The following is a 19,457-nucleotide window of genomic DNA, read 5'->3' on the forward strand; positions in this document are numbered from 1 at the left end:
CACTCACTCATTCAGGAAGCACCACTGAGCGCCATCGGCTTCTGCGAGGAACAGCTCGACCTTGCTGACAAGTTGTCCTAAATAACATGGTTAGATGCTGATTTTTACGTTACTGATAAGTAGCTAGTTCTCACCTGCAACGCCCCATCTCTTGGCAAAAAAGTGCAACGACGAATAGATGTTGTGGAACCTGGTGTCAGCCTCTGGGATGAGATGCTCAAAGTGGCTGAGGACCATGAGGCAGTGGAAAGCCGAGTAAGGAGTGACAGGAGAACAGGGGCCCAGGAGGTGCGGGCGACGGGCGAGCTGGTCGTTGAGATCGGTCGTAGTGTCGGCGATGATACGGATGGTGAAGTTGAGGCCAGCGATGGCCTTGGGGGCGATGTCGTCTGCAGCCGCAGAAGGAGAAAAGGGGGTGGCGGCGGACATGGTGTTGGCGGCACGGAGCTGACGACAATAAAGGAAGAGGAGGAGGCTTTTCGGTGGAAAGAGTGTTTGTTAGTGTGATGTGGTGAGGGCGAGGAAGCCATAGTCGGTCTGAGGCAGGCGACTTCAGGGGTAAGTTTGTTCACTTACCAAGTACAGGTCGCAAAGCACTCATAAAAATCTCCCCAGCGAGATTGCTGCATGACCATGGCCTCGACGAGGGCGCGAGTTGAGATGTCGAGCTCGACAAAGTCATCGAGTAGGGCATCAGCGGAACCTGGCTGGCTGGGGGAGAAGGCCTTGGAATAGAGCATGGCGCACTGGCAATTCCTCTGGAAGGGGCCCAGGGGCACCGAGGGCGCAACACTCGCGGGGTGGCGCTGAATGACGCGAGCGGGCTGCTGGCTTTGATTGTTCCAGACCAGGTTGGTCGTCGGGAGAAGATCATCAGCAGCAGGAGAGGGCACCTGCAGCGGCATGCGGGTAAGGGAGCAGTCAACGTGGATGAGACGATCGAGGACGAGAAGGCTCCAGTAGACGCAGCGACGCTCCTCCTCATCGTAGGGGACATGGGCGTCCTGCTCGGCCTCGATGTACTTTCCGGGGCTGATGCGCAAGGCAAGAGCCATGGTGTTTGCATCGCCGATAGTGACATAGGCTCGCAGCACGTCGCCGTGACCAAACTCGAAAAGGGCGAGCAGGATGGTGCACTGGACAAGCTCGATGCTAGGAGCAGAAAGGCCACGCAGGACGCTGAGGACGCGCTTTGCGGCGCGGTAGGCAGGCATCTCCATCATATCCTTGCCTTCATTGACGCTGGTACTGGCAGCAGCGGCCTCGTCGTCGTACTGAGAGACGAGCTGCATGCAGACAATGAGGAGGGCGACGGCCGGGTCCCGGGGTCCCGCATCGGCGGCGGAGCTCGGGCCAGCCCCGGAGCCGGAGCCGGAACCAATGGCATCAGCGCGTAAAGCGAAGAGCTCCGGGTGGACGACAGAGAGCCAGGGGTTCATGGTTTGAAAGTAACGCTCAGTGGCCTCGCGCCAAGCAATGTTGCGTGAGGACAGAAGCGACATGATCATGGTGCTGGATACATCAAAGGCCGGGTCAAAGACACCAGGGCCGTAGGTATCCTTGGATCCCAGGAGATAACCCGGGTCTACGACAGCGGTTGTCGGTGCCGTGTAGATGAAATCATAGGAGCACGTGGTGGTGAGCCTATTGAATGGGTCGGGTCAGTACGGGATTCCAGAAGCGAGAGAGAGTACAGCAGAGGAGAATTGGGCGGAACAGGACAGGTCTACGCACCTGGTACAACGGGAGCATGCAGGTAATGCCTTGTCGCACTTCTTTTTGGTGCGAGTGCACTTTTCACAGGCTCGATGAGCACGTTCGGGCTCCATTGGAGATTCGGAGCCCCGTGACGAAGACACGGAGCGAGACATGATGTTTCTCGTTTTTCGATCCGTGGTGAAGGATGAGTGACCCGTGTAGGCGGGTATAGATATGGTTCTTTGGTATGGAGGTAAAGTACCTGGACTTGGCTGGGTGTAAGTGCTGACGGGGTCTGACAGGACGGCAGGATTATGTCAGACAAGGAGGCAGTTGATGAGATATAAGGTAGCAATATGTATAATCAGCGGTGATATATATATATTGTGAGTACAGAAGATTTGGAATCGATAGATGGATGGATGAGTGGATGAGTGGTGAACACGAGAAGGGAAGCCATGGGGACGGGGGAGGCGAGGGCTATTTGAAATATCTCGACGGGAGTCTGAGGGATGAGGCAAATCAAGGAAGGCCCATCCCCAAGACGCCGTCTGTCGATATCGTCGAGGACGGGACCCCAGGGCCTGGCACCGCGATGGAGTTTCCCGTCCGCTGCAGATGCCAGCCCGGGAGATGGATGCCCAGGGCTCCAGCTGCCAGGACGGTAGTGGAGGCCAGACCAGGCCAGGCCAGGCCGGGTCCGGGGGAAATGATTGACAGGGACGGGAATGACGTCTAATGGGTTAGTCAGCTGCTGACGGTCGATCACAAGTCGAGGCTGAGTGTGGATTTGGAAGAATGAGGTAAACAGTTTTTGGAGAGAGTGAAAGAAGGAATTCGTGACGACAGATAGCAGGAGAAGGAGATGGGCAGGGGTGGAATAGAAAATAGAGGTCAGGCTAGGAAGAATATGGAATAAGTTGGAAGTGGGAGAGAGATTAAAAAAAAAAAAAAAAAGGGAAAATGCAAAACAGAGGTAAAATTAATTGCAGGATAGGTACCTAGGTCAGTAGTAGGTAAGCGGAGAGGGAAGGCTGCCACCTGCCACTGCATGCCGTACCTACCTAGTGTGCGGCGATTAGGTAGGAAAGGGAAAGAGTATGGGGAGATGCGCAGCAGGCTGAGAAAGGAAGGCCGACGGGAGATGAGGTAAACCAAAAAAAAAAAAATTGATATTACCCAAAACGATCTAGAACGAGAGCCAGTTCCACCCTGATTGATGATGATGGCAGCTCTGTCGCGATAGCTAGAGTCGATTAGTTAGAGCGGTATAAGCATGGCATCATCCGACAGGATTAAGCACTTGCAGCCATGAACCCAGGAATACGGATAGCTAGTACTGTATGTAGGAGAGTCGGGTTGCAATCCATGGATTTGATGGACCACCCGCTACGCTGAGCTGCAAGAGCACGCACGAGCGGTCCGAGCCAAGCAAGGTTCTGGCTCCTCCTCCCTCGTTCTCCCTGATTCCCTTTTTTTCCCTTTACCAGCAAATGGATTGCGTTTTCCCCATCCATCGATCTAAAATTCCCCGGGGGTTGGGTTTGGGGGGTGGAGAGGCCTGGGTTGGCCATTGAGGTGACGGCCTCTCAGCCCAGTGAGGCCATGGGTGGATGCAAACCACTCAAGTGGGACTGGCCCTACGGCAGATGGATACGCGTAGCGAATGTGTGTGTGAGCCCAGAAGCGTGATGGATAATCATGCCTAAGCACTATGTATCCCGGCCAGGGCGACTGACAAGCTGATGACAAGATAAACCACCCACGGCCACAGCGATCGCGATCTGTAACAGTGATCTGCATCTCGACACGTTGATTTTCAAAGCACTTATCAAGCATCCTCAAACATGACGACGTTATTCCCACGTCTTCCCCAGGTTTCGTCTGTTTCTTCTTGTCAGAACCTTCTAATTCTTACCAGCTCGTCGGGTGCTTATGGCATGCTTGCATCATGAAGCGTCCGCTCTTTCGGGGAAGCAAGCGAAAGCAGATATTAGCCCACTCATCACTGGCTACTGCACGCATGAGACGACCTCATTGTTCCTTAATCAAATAGCGGCGATCAATGCATAGTCGGGTTCCGACCTTGCCTCAATTCTCGGTTCCATCGAGTGTGTTGGCGTCTTTTTAGGAACGAGTACGAGCCAAACTTGATTTCATTCAAACAAAAAATCACTCTTTTTCCTTATTAGCGCATCACGTACCTATTCCACCAAACGAAAACCCTCACTTCTTTTCTCAGCCACAAGGATTCCTGCCTCGATAGATCCCATGATCTTGGCATCCGGGCCGTTTTTTTACGAGCCGAGATGCGGGAAACCTCGTTTTTTTGACTCGATCATCTCCACTTAATGGAAGCGACATGACAAAGACTTCAAGATACGGGATCAACTGACGGCAAGTTCCTTGGAAACGTCAAGCTACTGTCTCGTAAAACGCAAGCTCACTCTATTTTTATCCATTGGCCAATTGGGCTGAGTTGAGTTGCAGGAGGCTCTATCTCGATGGCTGTGTAACAATTGCGGCTGAGTCTCGGTGGGACGGAGCAACGATGAAACTCCATGATTAGCAGCTGAAACTTGGAGTCAAGAGGATAGTTGTCCTCAATACCTAGGAATTGTTTGAATTGAGTGCCTCCCATTCTTCCACTTCAAAAAAAAAAAAATCCATGTATATTGCCTTCCTACAATATGCATCTCACACCGTTGACTCACCCGGTGAGAATCCCATCCAATTCTGGCAGGTGACAGTGGAGGCCAATCGCCATCATCAACCAACCAAACCAACCGCACTCTTTTTTTTGTATTTTAAATCCATCCATAGAAAAAAGAAGACGCCTTCCCGCAACTCAATTGATGGTCTAGAAGCCAATTGATCGAACTCAAGCTTTCTGACGTCCATTCCAAAGACCGGCTTGTTAGCGTGACGGACGCCTCATCTTACAATTGCACGCGTTTTCTACTTATGCATGATATGATTGTTGATCTCACTACCTAGGAACTGGTCAACTCATAATACGCATCTCGCAAAAACAAACTCGACTTATTGGTTTGTGCGCGCAAAGACTCATCTATTTCCTCCGAAACCGCTCTTGAGGATATTATACAGACAACGCCTCGTGAGTTCTCGGCCAAGAGCAGCCCCAACCCCTCAACACCATAAATCGACGCCTAAGACCATCACCAACCCCACTCGCCAAGATGCCCTCAACGTACTGCATCCGCCCCGGAACATTCTCCGACGTCGATGACGCCGCCGTTCTCTACACACAGAGCTTTGCAAACGAGACCCTTCTCGACTACATGTTTCCCGACCGTGCCGTCGACCCGACCGCCTTCCACACCTGGATCTCCCGCCGCTTCTGGATGCGCTACTGGACGCCCGAGTATGTCCTCACCATACTCGATGCTTCCGACGGAAACGGAAAGGTCAAGCCTGTGGGCTTTTCTTGGTGGCACCGCCCAACCGAGTCCCTTTCTTTTCGTGAGCGGTGGCTATCTCCTTGTATGTATCGCCACTTCTCCTCCCACTCATTGACTTGAACACTACTAACTCAACTCCACAAAGACGCATGGCTTGCTCCCTTCATGCAGTCTCTGCTCAACCTCCAGTCGTACATCGCCCCAATCCCCGGGCTCGACCATCACCGCGTCACCATCTACGACCGTGTCTTCGCCACCCTTGAGCCCACCGTTCTGCACTCTCCGCGCCGTCGCTCCGCCTGGTATCTCTCCAGCCTGGGTGTTTCGCCCGAATTGCAGGGCAGTGGCTACGGTTCCTTGCTGCTCCGTGCCGGACTGCAAGAGGCCGACCGTGCCGGCGTCGCCACCTGGCTCGTGGGCTTGCGTGGCCTGGATGATTTTTACTCCCGTTTCGGCTATGTCGAAGTTGCGAGGGCCAATGTTGGAGAATTGAAGGATTGGGATGGTGGCGTTATCATGTTCAGGGGAGAGTGAATCAAGTAAAGGACCGCTTGGCCAGGCCCGGGGACATCACACTGGAAGGCAACATGTACCTAGGTAGTTATCGACCGCTGACACCAAGATAATTCAGTTGCACACTTTTGACCTTTCAGGCGCTGAGAACCCGACTATCAATCCTAACCGAAGCTCTACCTCTACCTTGCCCCCATAGCAATTGGTATTGTCCCTGATCCTCTCCATCATCGGAAGCCCCTGCAAGTTCAGGGACGAACTACCATGCGAATTCCAGAGACCCCTCAACTCCATTACCATCCATACCAGTCCCTTCCTTTACAGCCTTTTCGTTGTTCCATTGTGACCATCCATTAATTCATTGACCGTCATTCATGCGCTGAAGTGAGTCGAATACACAAAGCCGAAATGCAGAAACCGGACCCCTGACAGAGACCGCGCGAGTGCTGAATGAAAACCGTGTCCCCTTAATCATACAATTCTTAGAAATCAAAGTCTCTGGGCGGCCGAAGTGCAGAGAAAAAACCAGTCCCCTGTCGTAAGCCATGCCGTGATATCCCGTGCCAAGTCGTGGTCGAGATGCTGTTCAAAATGCGCTCTTGCCGAGTTTCCGGGTGCCATATCCATCGTAGTATTACTCATCGTCGCCAATCGGCTCGTCTGGCTGGTAGCCAGAATGATGGCCGCGGGAATGGTTGTCGTCAAATCCGACCATGCCACGATGCTGAGGATGGCAACCAGGGCTGTGAGAGACAGTCGCCTCTCGGTCAGGCGAGTAATTTCCCGAGCGTTGACGCAAGCTGGGGGAACCATCCTCGTAGCCGTGGGCCGCAGACTGCCACGGAGCCTGGTTCATGGTGCGCCCGGCGCTGACGTTCGATCCAGCCTCGCCATGGTACCAGGCAAGATCCTGAGCCTCAAGAGGCTGCTGGTAAGCAGTCGACGGCTCTTCGGATATCGACAAGAGCAGCAAAGCATCCTGATCTACCGCGCTAACCCGAGAGCGGGGGGGCAATGGCTCACGGTAGTACCGTTCGTCCTCTTGAGCCCGTGCCGGGGCAACTCGCTGAGTGTGGTTGAAGTAGATGGGCGGGGCCTGGTATTCACCTGGTGTACCATACAGGCCATGGGCTTCACGAGTGCCAAGGTTACCGTAGCCTGCGGGATGCATCTCGTAGCCTCCCTGTGGCATTATTTCCGAAGTGTTCAAATAGCTGGAGGGTCTATCAATCAGCACAAAATCAGTTGGGCCACGTTGGCCGCCACCTGCATAGGTGCCCGGAGCATGAAACATGCTATCGTGTGATCCTCGGGGATCGCTCGCTGGAGCCTGCAGTTGATAATTAATACCGAAGTGATTCAGTGAGGGTTGTGTTGGGTTCTGACTGTCATAATAGGGGACGCTACCGCGTCTGTCGGCAAACGCAGTCATGCCAGGGCCGACAAGGGGGGATCTGGCTCCGAACGCGTAGTTGGCCGTGTGGCTGTGTGCATCATCGGCCTGCTGCTGGTTGTGATGGCCAGGCCTGAGCCCGTACTGGCGATCGTCAAAAGTTGCGGGGGGAGTGGGCGAAGAAAAGGCCTCGCTGCTGCGCTCGCTCATGGACCCTTCCTCTTGGACGGGTTCGAGGGGTGAAGAGTCCTTGACAAAAGAGATGGGAGACTCTGTAGCCTCTCCAAGCTGCCCCAGGCGGCCAGACCGGTTGATGGCTGACACGTCAACCTCATTGGAACTCTCGCGGTTGATGTGAGTGGAGAGCTGGGCAGGAACGTTGGTGTAGGCGTCGACAACTTCGGGAAGAAACTCGACAGGGGGGACATCCTTCAGGATACCTTGTTGAATCTCATGGTGTAGGCGTTCGACAATATCGAGGATCTCGTCATGAGTCTTTCCATCTCCTAGGCTCTGAACAATCCATCGAGGAACAAGGTCCCGCCCGTTGGTGTCAACGAGACGCTTAAGCTCCCGCTTGCGGATTGAAAATGTCCAGGATCGAATGGTAATGGCCTCTTGGTTGACTCTGTTGGCGCTTTCCAAACCTCGGCTCCAGAAGATCATGCGAACAATCTGCTCATAGACCATCCCGATCTGCGTCACGCTGAAGTCTGCACCCTTTCGGTACCGCATTCGCTGGTAATGCTTGCGGCACATGCAGACCCAGACCCTTTCAGGGATGCGGCGAGTGCAGACCTTGTTGCGACCAAAAAGGTGGGAAATGACCTTTCGTGGGACGGAACCTGTGGTACAGTTCTCGACTGCCATGCAAATATCGCCTCCTTCGAGAGGCTTGTTCACCTCCACCTTTCTGAAGCGGCGGCAAGCTGTGAGGACGCGATCGTTGGGGCCAGCTTGAGGCATAGCGCCGCGAGAAGCAGCTTGATGGAGTTAGTCGAGTCTCGAGAACATAGAAGCGGGAGAGCACTTACCTTGAATGTCGTTGGCGGACATGGCTCTCTCGTTATCGTAAATCTCACGCGAAGGAGACCTCGTGGCCATACTAGCAGCTGGCGAGATCTCTTCCAGGCGGCACCACTGATTGTGCTCAGAACCTGCACGTTGATGGGCGATGTTGAGGCGAGGCGATGGCGACAATGTTGCCTCGAAATGCCCGGATGCGAGCGACGGCAAAGTCGTAGGGATGCGAGTGAAAGCTGAAGCAGAGCTTTGAGGGGGGTTGGGTGCAGAGATGGTACGCTTATGGACGCGGTCTAAAGAATGCAAGAAGTGGTCTCTGGGCCTGAAGTTGCTGGAAGAAAGAAGTCAGCATGTGCTCGAGGACTCGATATATGGTGGAAGATCGAGAGCAGACGGAGCGCCAATGAGGGGGTTTGAAAAGGGCAAACAGCAGAGCAACCGAGTTTTGTTTGGTGAAGAAGACGTTTGCTCAAAAGGGTTTCACAATAGAGGACGGCGGGAGTCACCAGGGGGTGATAAACAGCCTTCGCTTTTCCGAGGACGGCTTGTGGCAGTGATGCACAGACGAGAGTTCTCTTTCTAGCCATGCAGCTTTGACAACCCCAACTGCCAGCCCTTTACGGCAGCGCTGCAGTAGGCAGCTATTGTTCTCGTGACAATAGGAAATAGCCCCATTCGCGATTCACTGACGTCAATAGCGGCATGTGAGGGCCAGCGGACGGTCGAGTCCACTGATATGGAATTCCCGTGCCTTTGACTCGGAAAAAAAACCTCTCCTGCCTATTCACGGAGCGTAACATCGGATGGGTCCCTCATAGCTGGGTTGTTGGAGATGGGATAAGGGGGGCGGTGTGGTCGCACGATTCTGAAAAACAGCGAGAGAACAGCTCACCTTTGGTCTTGAGATAGATGGCCACGCCTGCGCTTCATCATCCGAGCCTCTAAGAGTGAGTCAGATGGGCTGCTGGAGGATAATGTCCCAGCGGAAGTTGCTCCAACAGCTCGGGGCAACTGGGCTTCTGGCTTGGGAGAAGGTGTAGGGGCAGCTGGTGGCGGAGGTGCTGTCAGTCTCGGGAGACGTTCCAGTTTAGCCTCCAAGTCGGCGATTCCAGAACCCAAGTGGTGGCTCCCATTGATGGTTGAGATAGAAGAGATCCTCGAGTGCCCAGCGGAGAAGGTCGATGAACAGCAAGACGAGAAGCTGCTACGACTATCCGAGACCTTGTGGTTTCCTGTGCCAGGGGTTACGTTGTAATCGGTCCAAACACTGGATCTTTACCAGCATTAGCATACGGGAGCTCAAAGAAGGGCAGGACCTAAAAAGTTAAATAGAAGGAGACAAGAGGAAGGGTCCAAGATTATAGGAATCGCAGGTACTAAAAAGCAAAGGAAAGATACTGACCTCCTTGCGTGATGTGAAGGGCGGACTTCACTGTGATGGTCGATCTGTCAGACGAGACTACGAAATACAATGAGGGGCTTCGGCCAAGACTGGCCTAGATGAAGGACATAGAACCTACTGCGTTGAAGTCCATGAATCCTGCTGAACATCTGGAATGGAATGCATCCTGAGTAACATCATATCAGATTCCATAATGTGTGGTAACAGTAGCGATGGGAAATTGCTGCGTACCGAACTGGTAAAGAGTAAGGCGTTGCGACGCCGGGAGACACTGCAGTTGTTGACGTTTCCATAGACACCCGTCGGGAGTGATAATTGGAATCATTTGATGCATCAGTAGGTCTCGCAGTGTCCCTATGGTCTCTCGGTGAGAGAAAAGCGAAGGACGATCGTGAGGAAGTGTTTGAGCTGGGTTCTCTGGGTAGAGAGTAGCCGCCTGCATCCCAGGGAGTCCGGGTTCGACTGTCTGGCTGTCCACTGGCTGTTTTAGAGGGTGCACATTCTGGAGAAGGAGTTGGCAGCGAGAAGTAAGGCCCCTCTGGGCCATTCTTCGGACCAGACGGCGATGTTCTGTCCCCTTTGCTTTCCGCTCCAGGCCCTAGCCCCGTGGACTGGTTGAGGATCGATTCAATCTTCATGGCTGAAGACGATGTCGAAATGTGTTTAAGAATAATGGATTAAGATAAAGTTGTGAGATTCTGGGGGTGTTAGGCGTGGGTGTTGTTTCCAGTTGATTAGGAACGGAACTGACACAAGAAGTCGACAAGATGGCTGTAGTGTCGAGCGAGGTCTGGTTCCGTCGTAAGGGATAGTGGTGAGATGGTACAAACGATTATTGTCTCATGATAATAGCTGAAGCGTGCTAGAAACGGTTCGATCTCGTCCCGGGGCAATTATTGATTAGGTTAACAAGCACTCCATAGAACCGGGAGGCTGGTCGGATGGAGAGGAATAGAGATCGGTGGGTGCTTGGGGATTCGACCTGAAGAGCTCCAAGGGGGTCGTCCGTTCTTGTATGCTGTCCTCGAGACTGGGATGCTGGCTCGTCGCTGGGCAATGTGAAACTTGGCAGACGGGTCTCTTTCGTATTTCGATGTGGGAGTGAAGGATGGTAAAGGCGGCAGAAGCGTCAGATAAATAGAATCTGACCCGCTTGAATCGAAGAAGTCGGCTGTCGATCTATTCAAGGGCCAGGGACTTTCAGCTCCGTACGTGTTGGATATGGTCCCCGAAGCTCTAGATCGTCGGAGCCGTTCCGTCTCGAAGATATCGACTTTAATTAAAGACGGAGTCTGACAGGGAAGAAGCCCAGAGATGAGTTGCGGATACAGAAGCGAGCAACATTCAACGGCTTTGGTTCAGGAAGGAAAAAGAAAGAGATGAGACGAATCTGCCACGACAGGAAGGCAAGTCGCCAGACGCTATGACTAGATGGACAACGCATGAAGTGGTCGGTAGGGTTCGAAGACGGTAGTCGTTTGGGGTTGGGGTTGGGGTTTGGGGGGGTCGAGAACAGAGGGCTGAATGGGTGTGGATCAAGAAGACAAGGAATCGCCCAGGATCAGGGTCTTCCACAAGACGTATGGATAAAGGCTAGACTGCCTAGGGTCTGTGTTTTCAGCCAGAGGAAAAGTCGCGATCGCAATCCTGGGATGTAGGGGGTCAGGAAGACCAAAACGTTGGCCTGCAGCGGGAACCAGCATCATCATTGTAACGGGCCAGACTAAGACTGCGGCAGTCGGTCCTGTCCCGGTAGCACAGACACGGCGCCGCAGTGCATAAAGTGTCGATGACCAGAGGAATGCCATTCTGGGGCCATCTGGTCAGCTTCTTCAGCGTGCTCTCGGGCAGCCGTTGAGCCATGGGTCGACTCGCCCTACTAGGTAAGACAGCGCCGGGACAGCCCTAGTATCGTGGCGCCAAGGAAAGACCGCGATGGAGAACTCAAGAGGCAGCCGAGCCAAGCGAGGGCTACCCAAGATTGACTACCTATTGTTTTGCCGGCAGTTTCGAGTGACGGAGCACCCTTGTTGGTTAAGCATGACGGGTCGTAGATCATGGCGTTGAAAGCCCCGTCCGAACCATGATCTCCACAAGGGAATAAATTGTCCGGACAGGGTCAAGGAGTCAAAACGAGGGAAGGGCCAACTCGGCCAGGGCCACACACAAGCCGGGCGAGCTATTGGGCTGAAGGAGTCAAAAGATGGATATCCCACATCAGCGCAGCGACAGCACCCCTTTTCCAGAGCTGCTGCACTCGGAGAGGGTCACCGAGAGGCGCAGCCGCCTATCCACCTGCAAGCCGATACGTGCTCTGATGCGTGAAACTTTTCCCAGGGGTCCTGGGTGCCTCAAAGTGTTCTAAAAGTGGTTGTGTGCCACGGGGCCGGAGTCTGGGGATGCAATCCATGCCACCAGAAGAAAGGACTGACAGGCACACGACCGCTGCAACATCGCAGACAGGCCTGGGTGCCCGCTGTAGAGGACGCCCATGTACTAGTCGACAGCTGATCGGGAGATACCGAGACTGGGCGTTGGGGATGGCCCTGGGTGGCATCTTGCGACCCGGCGGATCATCTAGGTTAATGAAGACGCGGTAGCGGGAAGCTGCACGGCAGAGCATGGGCAGCCGCTCCGCGCAGCCGTCGGCCGCGGCGGCCAGGCTTTCGGCCACTGTCTTGATGTGATCGGCTGCCGCGTCCTATGCCATGACTCCGGCAAGCGTAGGCGCATTATCCGCTCAGCTACCGTCTCCTCATGGCATGACGATGAAGACAGTTCTGACCAAGTTGAAGCGGCCCATCTAATCACGGCATTCGAGGTAATGGTTGAATTGTGTTGAAAACGCCAAGAATAGCAATAGAGCTGTGCAAACAGCCACGCCTCCCGCACACCAGTCTAGCAGGCCGGGCAAAGGCATTGCCTGTCTGGGACCAGTAGCAGAAAGCCGCAACGCCTAGGGCGGCTGTCATAGATCTGGGGGGACAAATAAGGTGATGGGATGATGCCGGTTGACTTAATTTCCGTAACTCGATCGCGTTACATTGCACACCGCAGTGTGGGCTTCTTCCGGCTGGTCGAAGCTTCAGGTGACAACAGGGTCAAAGAAGTGTTTTTGGTAAGTGCCCATCACCATGACGTCGATTAGCCAGCCGGGCTAGAGAACTAAGGCTGATTAGGCCAGGCTGAGAGACTCAAAGACAATCGTGGGCCTCGTCGATGTGGACCGCATCGCAGGTAGGTATGGATGAAGTACGAAGTATGGAGCACGAAACTAGGCTCGACGTTGGCGAACAATGCCAATGGTGTTGAAAATGGGAATGACGGGGGGTCGCAAGCTGCTCCGGGTCGGGATAGCATGCCCCACGCCTCATGCGCGAGCTGTCGCAGGCCAGGATCCAGGACGATGCCGCCGGAGAGGTGTCAGGGATGTCATGGTAGAGATAGCAAAGGTTCGGCTTGTGGGAGAGGCTCAATGGTTGAGCAGGTTCCTGGGTCCCAGCCGAGGGTGAGGCTAGGCAAGTTTCAGCCGAGTCAGCGGCAGCAACAGGCGGTGGCGCACAAGGATAATTCATGCGCGTGCTCGAGCTGGATTTAGCCTCTGCCTTGTCGTGCAAACGGCTCAGGTGGCTGAGAACGGGGCGGGAAAGTGTGTGCTGTCTGTGTAATCCTGTCCAGGGCCATCGTTACACATCAGGCAGGTGAAGGAGGGCTGCCCTGGGGCTTGAGCCTTGAAGTGAGGTGAGACATCCAAGGTGAGGAGGATTCAAGGCTGTTAGTTCCTGCAAAAAATGAGCGTCGACCGTTTAGCACAAGCGCAGACACATGTGAAATTCGTTCATATCTGTAAACACAGGGACAAACACATAGATGAACAGCAAGGTGCATCATGTCTTGATGTCGTTGGTGTTGTCTGTAAGTGACGTTCCATTTGGCGGGGAGACGAAAATTGGTATGGATGAAAGCTTGGGACGCTGAATGATTAGCAGCGGAGAGCAGGGGGGAAGGGCCACCTGCCAACCAGCATCATCATCCAACGGTAAGTTCCAGAAGATGATCAAGGAAGGAAGCAGCCAGCCCTAGCTGCTTGCCTAACCTGACTAGCTAGCTACTGTACATACGGAGGGAAAGAGCAGGCGGCGCTCAGCCCGGAAGTGTAAGAGCTAGAGTTCCTCGCAACAGCCCCAGCAAACCTTCAATTTCTCCTCCCACATCACGAACTCATTCCCCAGACCGACCCAGACCAGGCCTCCATCTCTCCAAAGCTTGTTGGTGTGTGATGCAGGCGCGCCAGTCACTAGCGGGAACCAGGGCGGGACTGACTCCTGGCACGGATAGGTGCTGATACACGCTCCGACTCATTTTAGATCCGCGCGTTGATCCAACTGGCAAGTTTCGTCTCATGTATGTCGACTTGAGTCTCGGGGCTCTTCACCGCATGCTGCTGTTGTCAGGGGTGCTGCATCGTCAAGTGTCCAACACCAACTTCTCAAACACGGGCACCCCTCCCCGGTACCTGTTCCATCACGGAGGAACAACCGGAAATAGAATAACTTATGAGGTGTCTAGGGCCGGGACGAAGGACGAAACGCCGCCAGAAGCGCGGTAGACTGCGACTAGAAGTCTTCGCGGCGACACTTGTTTGATCACCACCTGTCCCATCAATCCTACCACTCCACCACGGCGACGCTATCGGCAATGCGATGCGATGGGACGTTCAAGTCCCAAACAGAGTTCCTGCGCGACACCTATGGCTTGGGCTAGCTCCTCGCAAGAATTACTTACTGCTGCTCATCCAGCTGAGTCGCTCGCACTGACGGCAGCATCGTTCTTCTCGAAACGCCCCTGACACTTCTCTGGAAGTCGATCCGACGGGGGGAGCCCTGCATGCAGCAGATTTGACGAGGATAAACAGCCATTGGCTTGAGCCCTCCCCCCCCCCCTTGTGCGCTGTCGACCCGTCCCAGCAAGGCATATCCTCATGATGGTTGATTTTTTGCAAGGTGCATGGCCGAAACAGAGGTCAACGGTCTTGTCTGTCATGGTTCAGCCCGTTTGACAGGCGAGATCCCTTTCTTTTTCCTGCGCATCATTCGCAGATCCTCCAATCTCCCGGCCCTCCCACCTCGACAACATTCCGCCTCTGTTTTTAGAAACACCCCGGCATATCCACCCCGGCCAACCTTCCCTTCGAATCCCTGAGTTTCTGGATTCCTGGATTCCTGGATCTTGTTGACGGACCGAAGTCTAGTGTACCTCGACCACTACTACGACTTGCTTGGAGCAGGGGGCATGCTTGAAAGTGCTTCACACGCTGGTGGACCTCAATGCTCGCCAGCCGAGCCAGCCTTTCCAAAACACCCAATCGACGCCCATGGACAGCATTGTTCTCGGCCCCCCCAATCCGCCAGTTTGCAAGACGCCATTTGCCCATCGTGACTCGACCTGACACTAGTGCAGGTCCATCCATCCACCGTCCTGGGCGTTCCCGGCTCCGCGCCCCGGGGGCTCGGCTGCGTCAAACAAAATGCTTTTCTACGCCGACGGGCGACGGACACTGCGCTAGTCTGGCACCTGCAGACGAATGAAGAATTTGTTTCAGGTCAGTCTATGGGGGGAAGAGTACGAGAAGGTGAGAGGCATGTACTACTCCAAAATAGCAGGTGTGCCACCTTCGGGCAGAGGGAGAGGGGCATGAATCCAGCTTGGTACGCATCGAGGATCGAGGCAGCAGCAAGCATCACCACCACCACCACCACCACCGGGAACCTCGAGGTGGATCGATAAGGTCAAAGAGTAAAAAATAACCACCGGTGGAGCCCAGAGGCTAGACTCAATGCCCAAGGTAAGCATGCAGGCCTGATATTCATGTGGCCAGAATGCACTCCTAGGTCAGGGAGCTGAGTGAGGTTCAATCGAGACTGTGATGGAGTATCGAGATGATCAAGGTGAGGGCATATTGCTCTCGTCGGTCCGAGATCGAGCTGCTGAATTCATACAGGACTCCAGTCTTTCGCATTGCTGTTCGCTGTTGGGTTTGGATGATATCAGCGCTCGCTGCCAACGAACCCTTGACCCCGGAGACCTGTTTCATGCGGGGGCTACCGAAAAGTGCACAGCATCATTAGATGTTATACCGCCCCTTGCCTATAACTGAGGACCCGAACTACCGTTAAGCTGCGTCTAGCCACCGCACTTAAACAAAGTCTGTAGGGTAATGCTTGGCTGAAGCCGCGGCGGATTAGATGGGTGACACTTGACCCGTACCCTTGGATCCCTATCTTTTGCATGAAGCAAGCATCGTCAAAAGAGAGAGAAGAGCCAAGACTCTACCGCCAGCATAAAGTCGGTGAAGCAGACTCGAGTTGCTGCCATGGCATAACATGATGGCCTTCATGGTGGTCAGCGAGCCGCTCAACCTGAAGGACGTGCGGCATGAGGAAACAGAGCCAATTCGTTAACTCTCTGCACCCAAGCGCAAACTAACACACGGCTCAGGATGTGCAGAGACGGATGCAGAGTTAGTGCGTTGTTCAGAAGGGAGTTTGCCTGAGGGTTGCGGCTTCAAGGCCTCGCAACCTCCAGGAACTCAGTCCGCTTGCAAGAATCTTTCTCAACAGCTAATGAACGGAAGAATCCACTTGAAGATGGTCATACAGATGATGGCTTTCGGGTAAGAATTGGTAACAAACGGTTTCCTTACCAAGGTAGATCGGCTTTCTCATGTCAGAGCGAAGGCTCAATCTCTGGGCCCCCACTGGGGGGTTTGACGCACACAAGAGCCTACTACCCAGGATGGGCAGGGTAACTACAGAGGCCGAGGGCTTCAGCTTGCAGGAGGTGGCGAGATGGAGGAGGGCCCGGATGAGTGTCCCGTCGGTTGAGCAGATTGTCTGATCCAAGCTTCAGTGCTCGAGACGCGGCTGCAGCGGGCTCTCACGAATAACTACAGTTACGCAAATGGTGGTGACTTGGCCTGGAACGAGAAGCCGCTGGTTGCCGCTCAGATTCGCCATTGTCTGTGTTCTGGATTCAGGGCGTTATCCCTGTCTCTTGATTTCATCTTGTCGAGAACGGATGGCCGTGTGTTGCTCTGAGACGCGTGTCCCGCCAGCTCGCAATACAACAGATTGAGCTGCGCCCAGATCGGATCAAAGAGAGGGAAGCCTCACCCACAGCCTAGTCGCATTGAAATCGTCTGTTGGCAATCGTCTAGCCTTTCATCTGGCATTCATCCCATCCCATCATCAGCATCCTGCAACCAACCTCCAACTCGCCATGGATCTCCACTCCCGTGGAGCGTGAGCAGGCATCCAACCAACCAACCAACCCCTCGGCACCGCCGCAGCGCAACACCAACAGGTGGCATCCAAGCATAACGCTCCCATTAAGAGGCAGCCTTCTTCATGCTGGGCGAGCCGCCCTCGGGCACCGTGCCACGTCCAGTCATCCCATAGACCCTCCGGCACCTGAAGAGCTCCCCTGTGCGCGCGAAGAGGCTTAAGAGCAGTATATTATGCAGAAAGGGGCCCTCTTTAAGCGGTGTGACGCTGATTGGAAGACGTGTCATATCTACAAGGATGGCTTCAGCGAGATAAGCGCTCTTGCGGATTGAAATGGGATATTGTTGGTTCATCGAACGCCAGCGAAGGGAAGAGAAGACGAATGTGAGTCAAGGCGATCGAGGCCGTATAGATGATGGCAGGGCTTACACGCCTGGCTATTGTCATCGCCTAGCAGCCTTCTGATATAGCCTTGCCATCTCTTAGTGGGGGTGCCTATATTTCTTTTCTGTGTTGTTGATCAGGAACGTGGACGAGACGCGTCAGAGAAACCAAGCCTTTGAGGGATCAACACGTGCACTTGAGTTGTCTCTAGGCCATTGTTGCTGTTTCACTGACCGAGGCTGAAGGACAACGACTTCTCGCTTCCAAGCCGAGGCAGCAACCAGGGGGAGGTGTATGGCAGACAGAGTGTTGAACTGATCTGCCCACACATGCCCCGTTGCGTTGCCGACCTTGTGCCCATTTCGCGGCCTGATTTCCACCACCGTGACGAACAGGAGAGAGTATAGGATCATCAAAGCTAAATTGTAGAATCTCGCTTACAGTTCAGGGCGCTTACCACGGCACAGCACGCATAGCCGAGGAGCTGTCCCCCCGCAAGCACATGCAGAAGAGGTTTCGCACACCGTTTCCTCACCTGAGTTTTCTCTGTGACAGTTCAGATGGTGGTATTGAAAGACCCGGTAGAGTTGACGGTGAGGAGAGGGGCTCAGACATAATCTGTCTCTTTTAGTACTGAGCATGTGCCGAGTTGAGTGGCTTGACGCACAGTAACTCGGCACTTACTGAGCAGACATCGTGAGAAGCAAAAAGATGGGGCAAAAAACATACAACACCGGGCATTCGCCGGTCGTCACCGACCCGACTACTACTCCAGCGGTCGCCAGTTTGACTAAGGGAGAGCGGACGGGATCCCGTATTCTCTAGCGCCTATGGTCGTATGTGCTCGGTTTGATGTCGAGAGGCTCTATAGGGCTGCGTGTGGATGGAGTTGAAAGCTAGGGCTGTACAGGACAAGCTATGACTTGAGTATCTGAAGTCTATGAACTCCAGGAGTTGTGGAAGACGATGGCGAGGATGATGCCTTGCGGAATAGACTCTAACTTGGTTGTCGTACGCCACTCGATATATCCGGTAAGTAACTTCCCTCTTCTGGCACACTATAAGGCCGGTTGACAGCTTGAGGTTCTCTAGTTAACCTACACACAACTCTCCTCTCCTGTCAAGATACTCCCCAATCGCATGCAACAGTCCAAACTTGCCCATCCAACTCGACGTCCCACACTGGCTGTCCGACCTCGACAACGTTTCCGACAGTAACAACCGCCCTCTGTCCAAGTCCCGTCAACCTCCCCTCACCTGCGAGCAGGAACCTCCTCGCCGGCGCAGCACCGTCATCGCCCGCCCGGCCCGTGACCAAGTACATCCGGCGGCCCGGCCGAACCTGTTCCACAACCACCTTGACAACAGACACGGCGGCGGCGGCAGCGGCCGGGACCGTGCCCTCCCAGCCCTTCACCTCCGAGAGCCACCCCTGCAGTCCGGCGGCAAGCCCGCCTGCCACATACTTTGCGCCCCGGCGCTGGGGGGAAAAGGCGGCGGGGAGACCTTCGACCGTGGGGTCGACCTCTGCTGGTTTGAAACGCGGCGGCGGGCGAAAGGTTGGCTGTTGGGGTGCCCTGGCCTCATCGTGTGTTGGGATAGCATCCTGCAGACTCTCTACCGAACTCTGCGTAGGCGTGTGCTCTCTCTCTTCCGCCTCTTGGAGGTTGTCTTCATTTAGATAGTGGTGTTCGCCAAGAGGGCTTGACTCGGGCATTGGTGAGATTGAGACTCTTCGCCGCTTGGGCTCTCTCTCTTCCAGGGGAGATGTGTCATGAAGCAAATTTAATAGTTCGGGCGATTCACGTTCGATAGACCTCCGAGACATCTCCTCCTCATCGTCTTCAGAGATGCTGATGCCGACACTGCCATCCCGCGAAGCCGTTACATCATCGTCTTCGACCTCGATGGAGTCGTTGAGGGGAACATGCTTCCTTGTTTGAAGCTCTTCATCGTCCGCATCTGAAGCACTCTCCTCAACGAGATCACCAACTTCTTCTACATCCTCAATGTCGGCAATGGTGCGACTCTGCGTAGGCCTAGGAACAGATGAAGAGCCAAAGCGGGGAGTCGACTGAAATCTCGGAGGACCTGTAGGAGTTTGCGACGACTGAGTGGCGCCGCGTTTCGCAAGAAGAAATCTCCTCGGCATAGGCGTCTAAATTTTTTATCAGAAAATAGCTCCCTCAATATGGAGTGAATGAGCATCTCACACTTGGAGGAGGGCTCATGGTCTCGTGTGAGCGTGCATGGCGGCTGCACCACGACCATGTGAGGAGCCCGTGTGTGGCTTGAATCTCGACGACGGGTTGCCGCTTGCTAGTGAAAGCTGCTCCATG

The 19,457-nt window shown here is 54.3% G+C and overlaps 4 protein-coding genes and 1 non-coding gene across 5 annotated transcripts; 1 reads left to right on the forward strand and 4 right to left on the reverse strand.

Annotated features, from left to right (window-relative positions):
* Nucleotides 1-3: 3 nt before the first annotated feature.
* Nucleotides 4-1,871, reverse strand: LRP88_02931 (uncharacterized protein; the record flags this gene model as incomplete). The annotated part of the gene is made up of 4 exons (XM_083239566.1): nucleotides 4-77; nucleotides 135-475; nucleotides 577-1,644; nucleotides 1,735-1,871. The coding sequence occupies 4 exons, from the start codon at nucleotides 1,869-1,871 to the stop codon at nucleotides 4-6; spliced, it is 1,620 nt and encodes a 539-aa protein (XP_083104696.1).
* A 3,027-nt stretch (nucleotides 1,872-4,898) lies between these two features.
* On the forward strand, nucleotides 4,899-5,654 carry LRP88_02932 (acyl-CoA N-acyltransferase; the record flags this gene model as incomplete). The annotated part of the gene is made up of 2 exons (XM_083239567.1): nucleotides 4,899-5,202; nucleotides 5,266-5,654. The coding sequence occupies 2 exons, from the start codon at nucleotides 4,899-4,901 to the stop codon at nucleotides 5,652-5,654; spliced, it is 693 nt and encodes a 230-aa protein (XP_083104697.1).
* A 613-nt stretch (nucleotides 5,655-6,267) lies between these two features.
* On the reverse strand, nucleotides 6,268-10,089 carry LRP88_02933 (uncharacterized protein; the record flags this gene model as incomplete). Its single annotated transcript, XM_083239568.1, has 5 exons — nucleotides 6,268-8,009; nucleotides 8,061-8,380; nucleotides 8,942-9,205; nucleotides 9,452-9,481; nucleotides 9,683-10,089. The coding sequence occupies 5 exons, from the start codon at nucleotides 10,087-10,089 to the stop codon at nucleotides 6,268-6,270; spliced, it is 2,763 nt and encodes a 920-aa protein (XP_083104698.1).
* Nucleotides 10,090-17,842: 7,753 nt separating this feature from the next.
* Nucleotides 17,843-17,958, reverse strand: LRP88_02934. The gene has a single exon (XR_014475157.1). It is a non-coding gene; the product is annotated as a 5S ribosomal RNA (ribosomal RNA).
* A 280-nt stretch (nucleotides 17,959-18,238) lies between these two features.
* Nucleotides 18,239-19,270, reverse strand: LRP88_02935 (uncharacterized protein; the record flags this gene model as incomplete). The annotated part of the gene is made up of 1 exon (XM_083239569.1): nucleotides 18,239-19,270. One exon carries the CDS (start codon nucleotides 19,268-19,270, stop codon nucleotides 18,239-18,241), a length of 1,032 nt encoding a protein of 343 aa, XP_083104699.1.
* Between the last annotated feature and the right edge of the window lie 187 nt (nucleotides 19,271-19,457).

The sequence above is a fragment of the Fusarium phalaenopsidis genome, assembly GCF_050370095.1.
Source record: "Fusarium phalaenopsidis strain FUZ10S chromosome Unknown contig_32286, whole genome shotgun sequence".
Taxonomy (NCBI): domain Eukaryota; kingdom Fungi; phylum Ascomycota; class Sordariomycetes; order Hypocreales; family Nectriaceae; genus Fusarium; species Fusarium phalaenopsidis.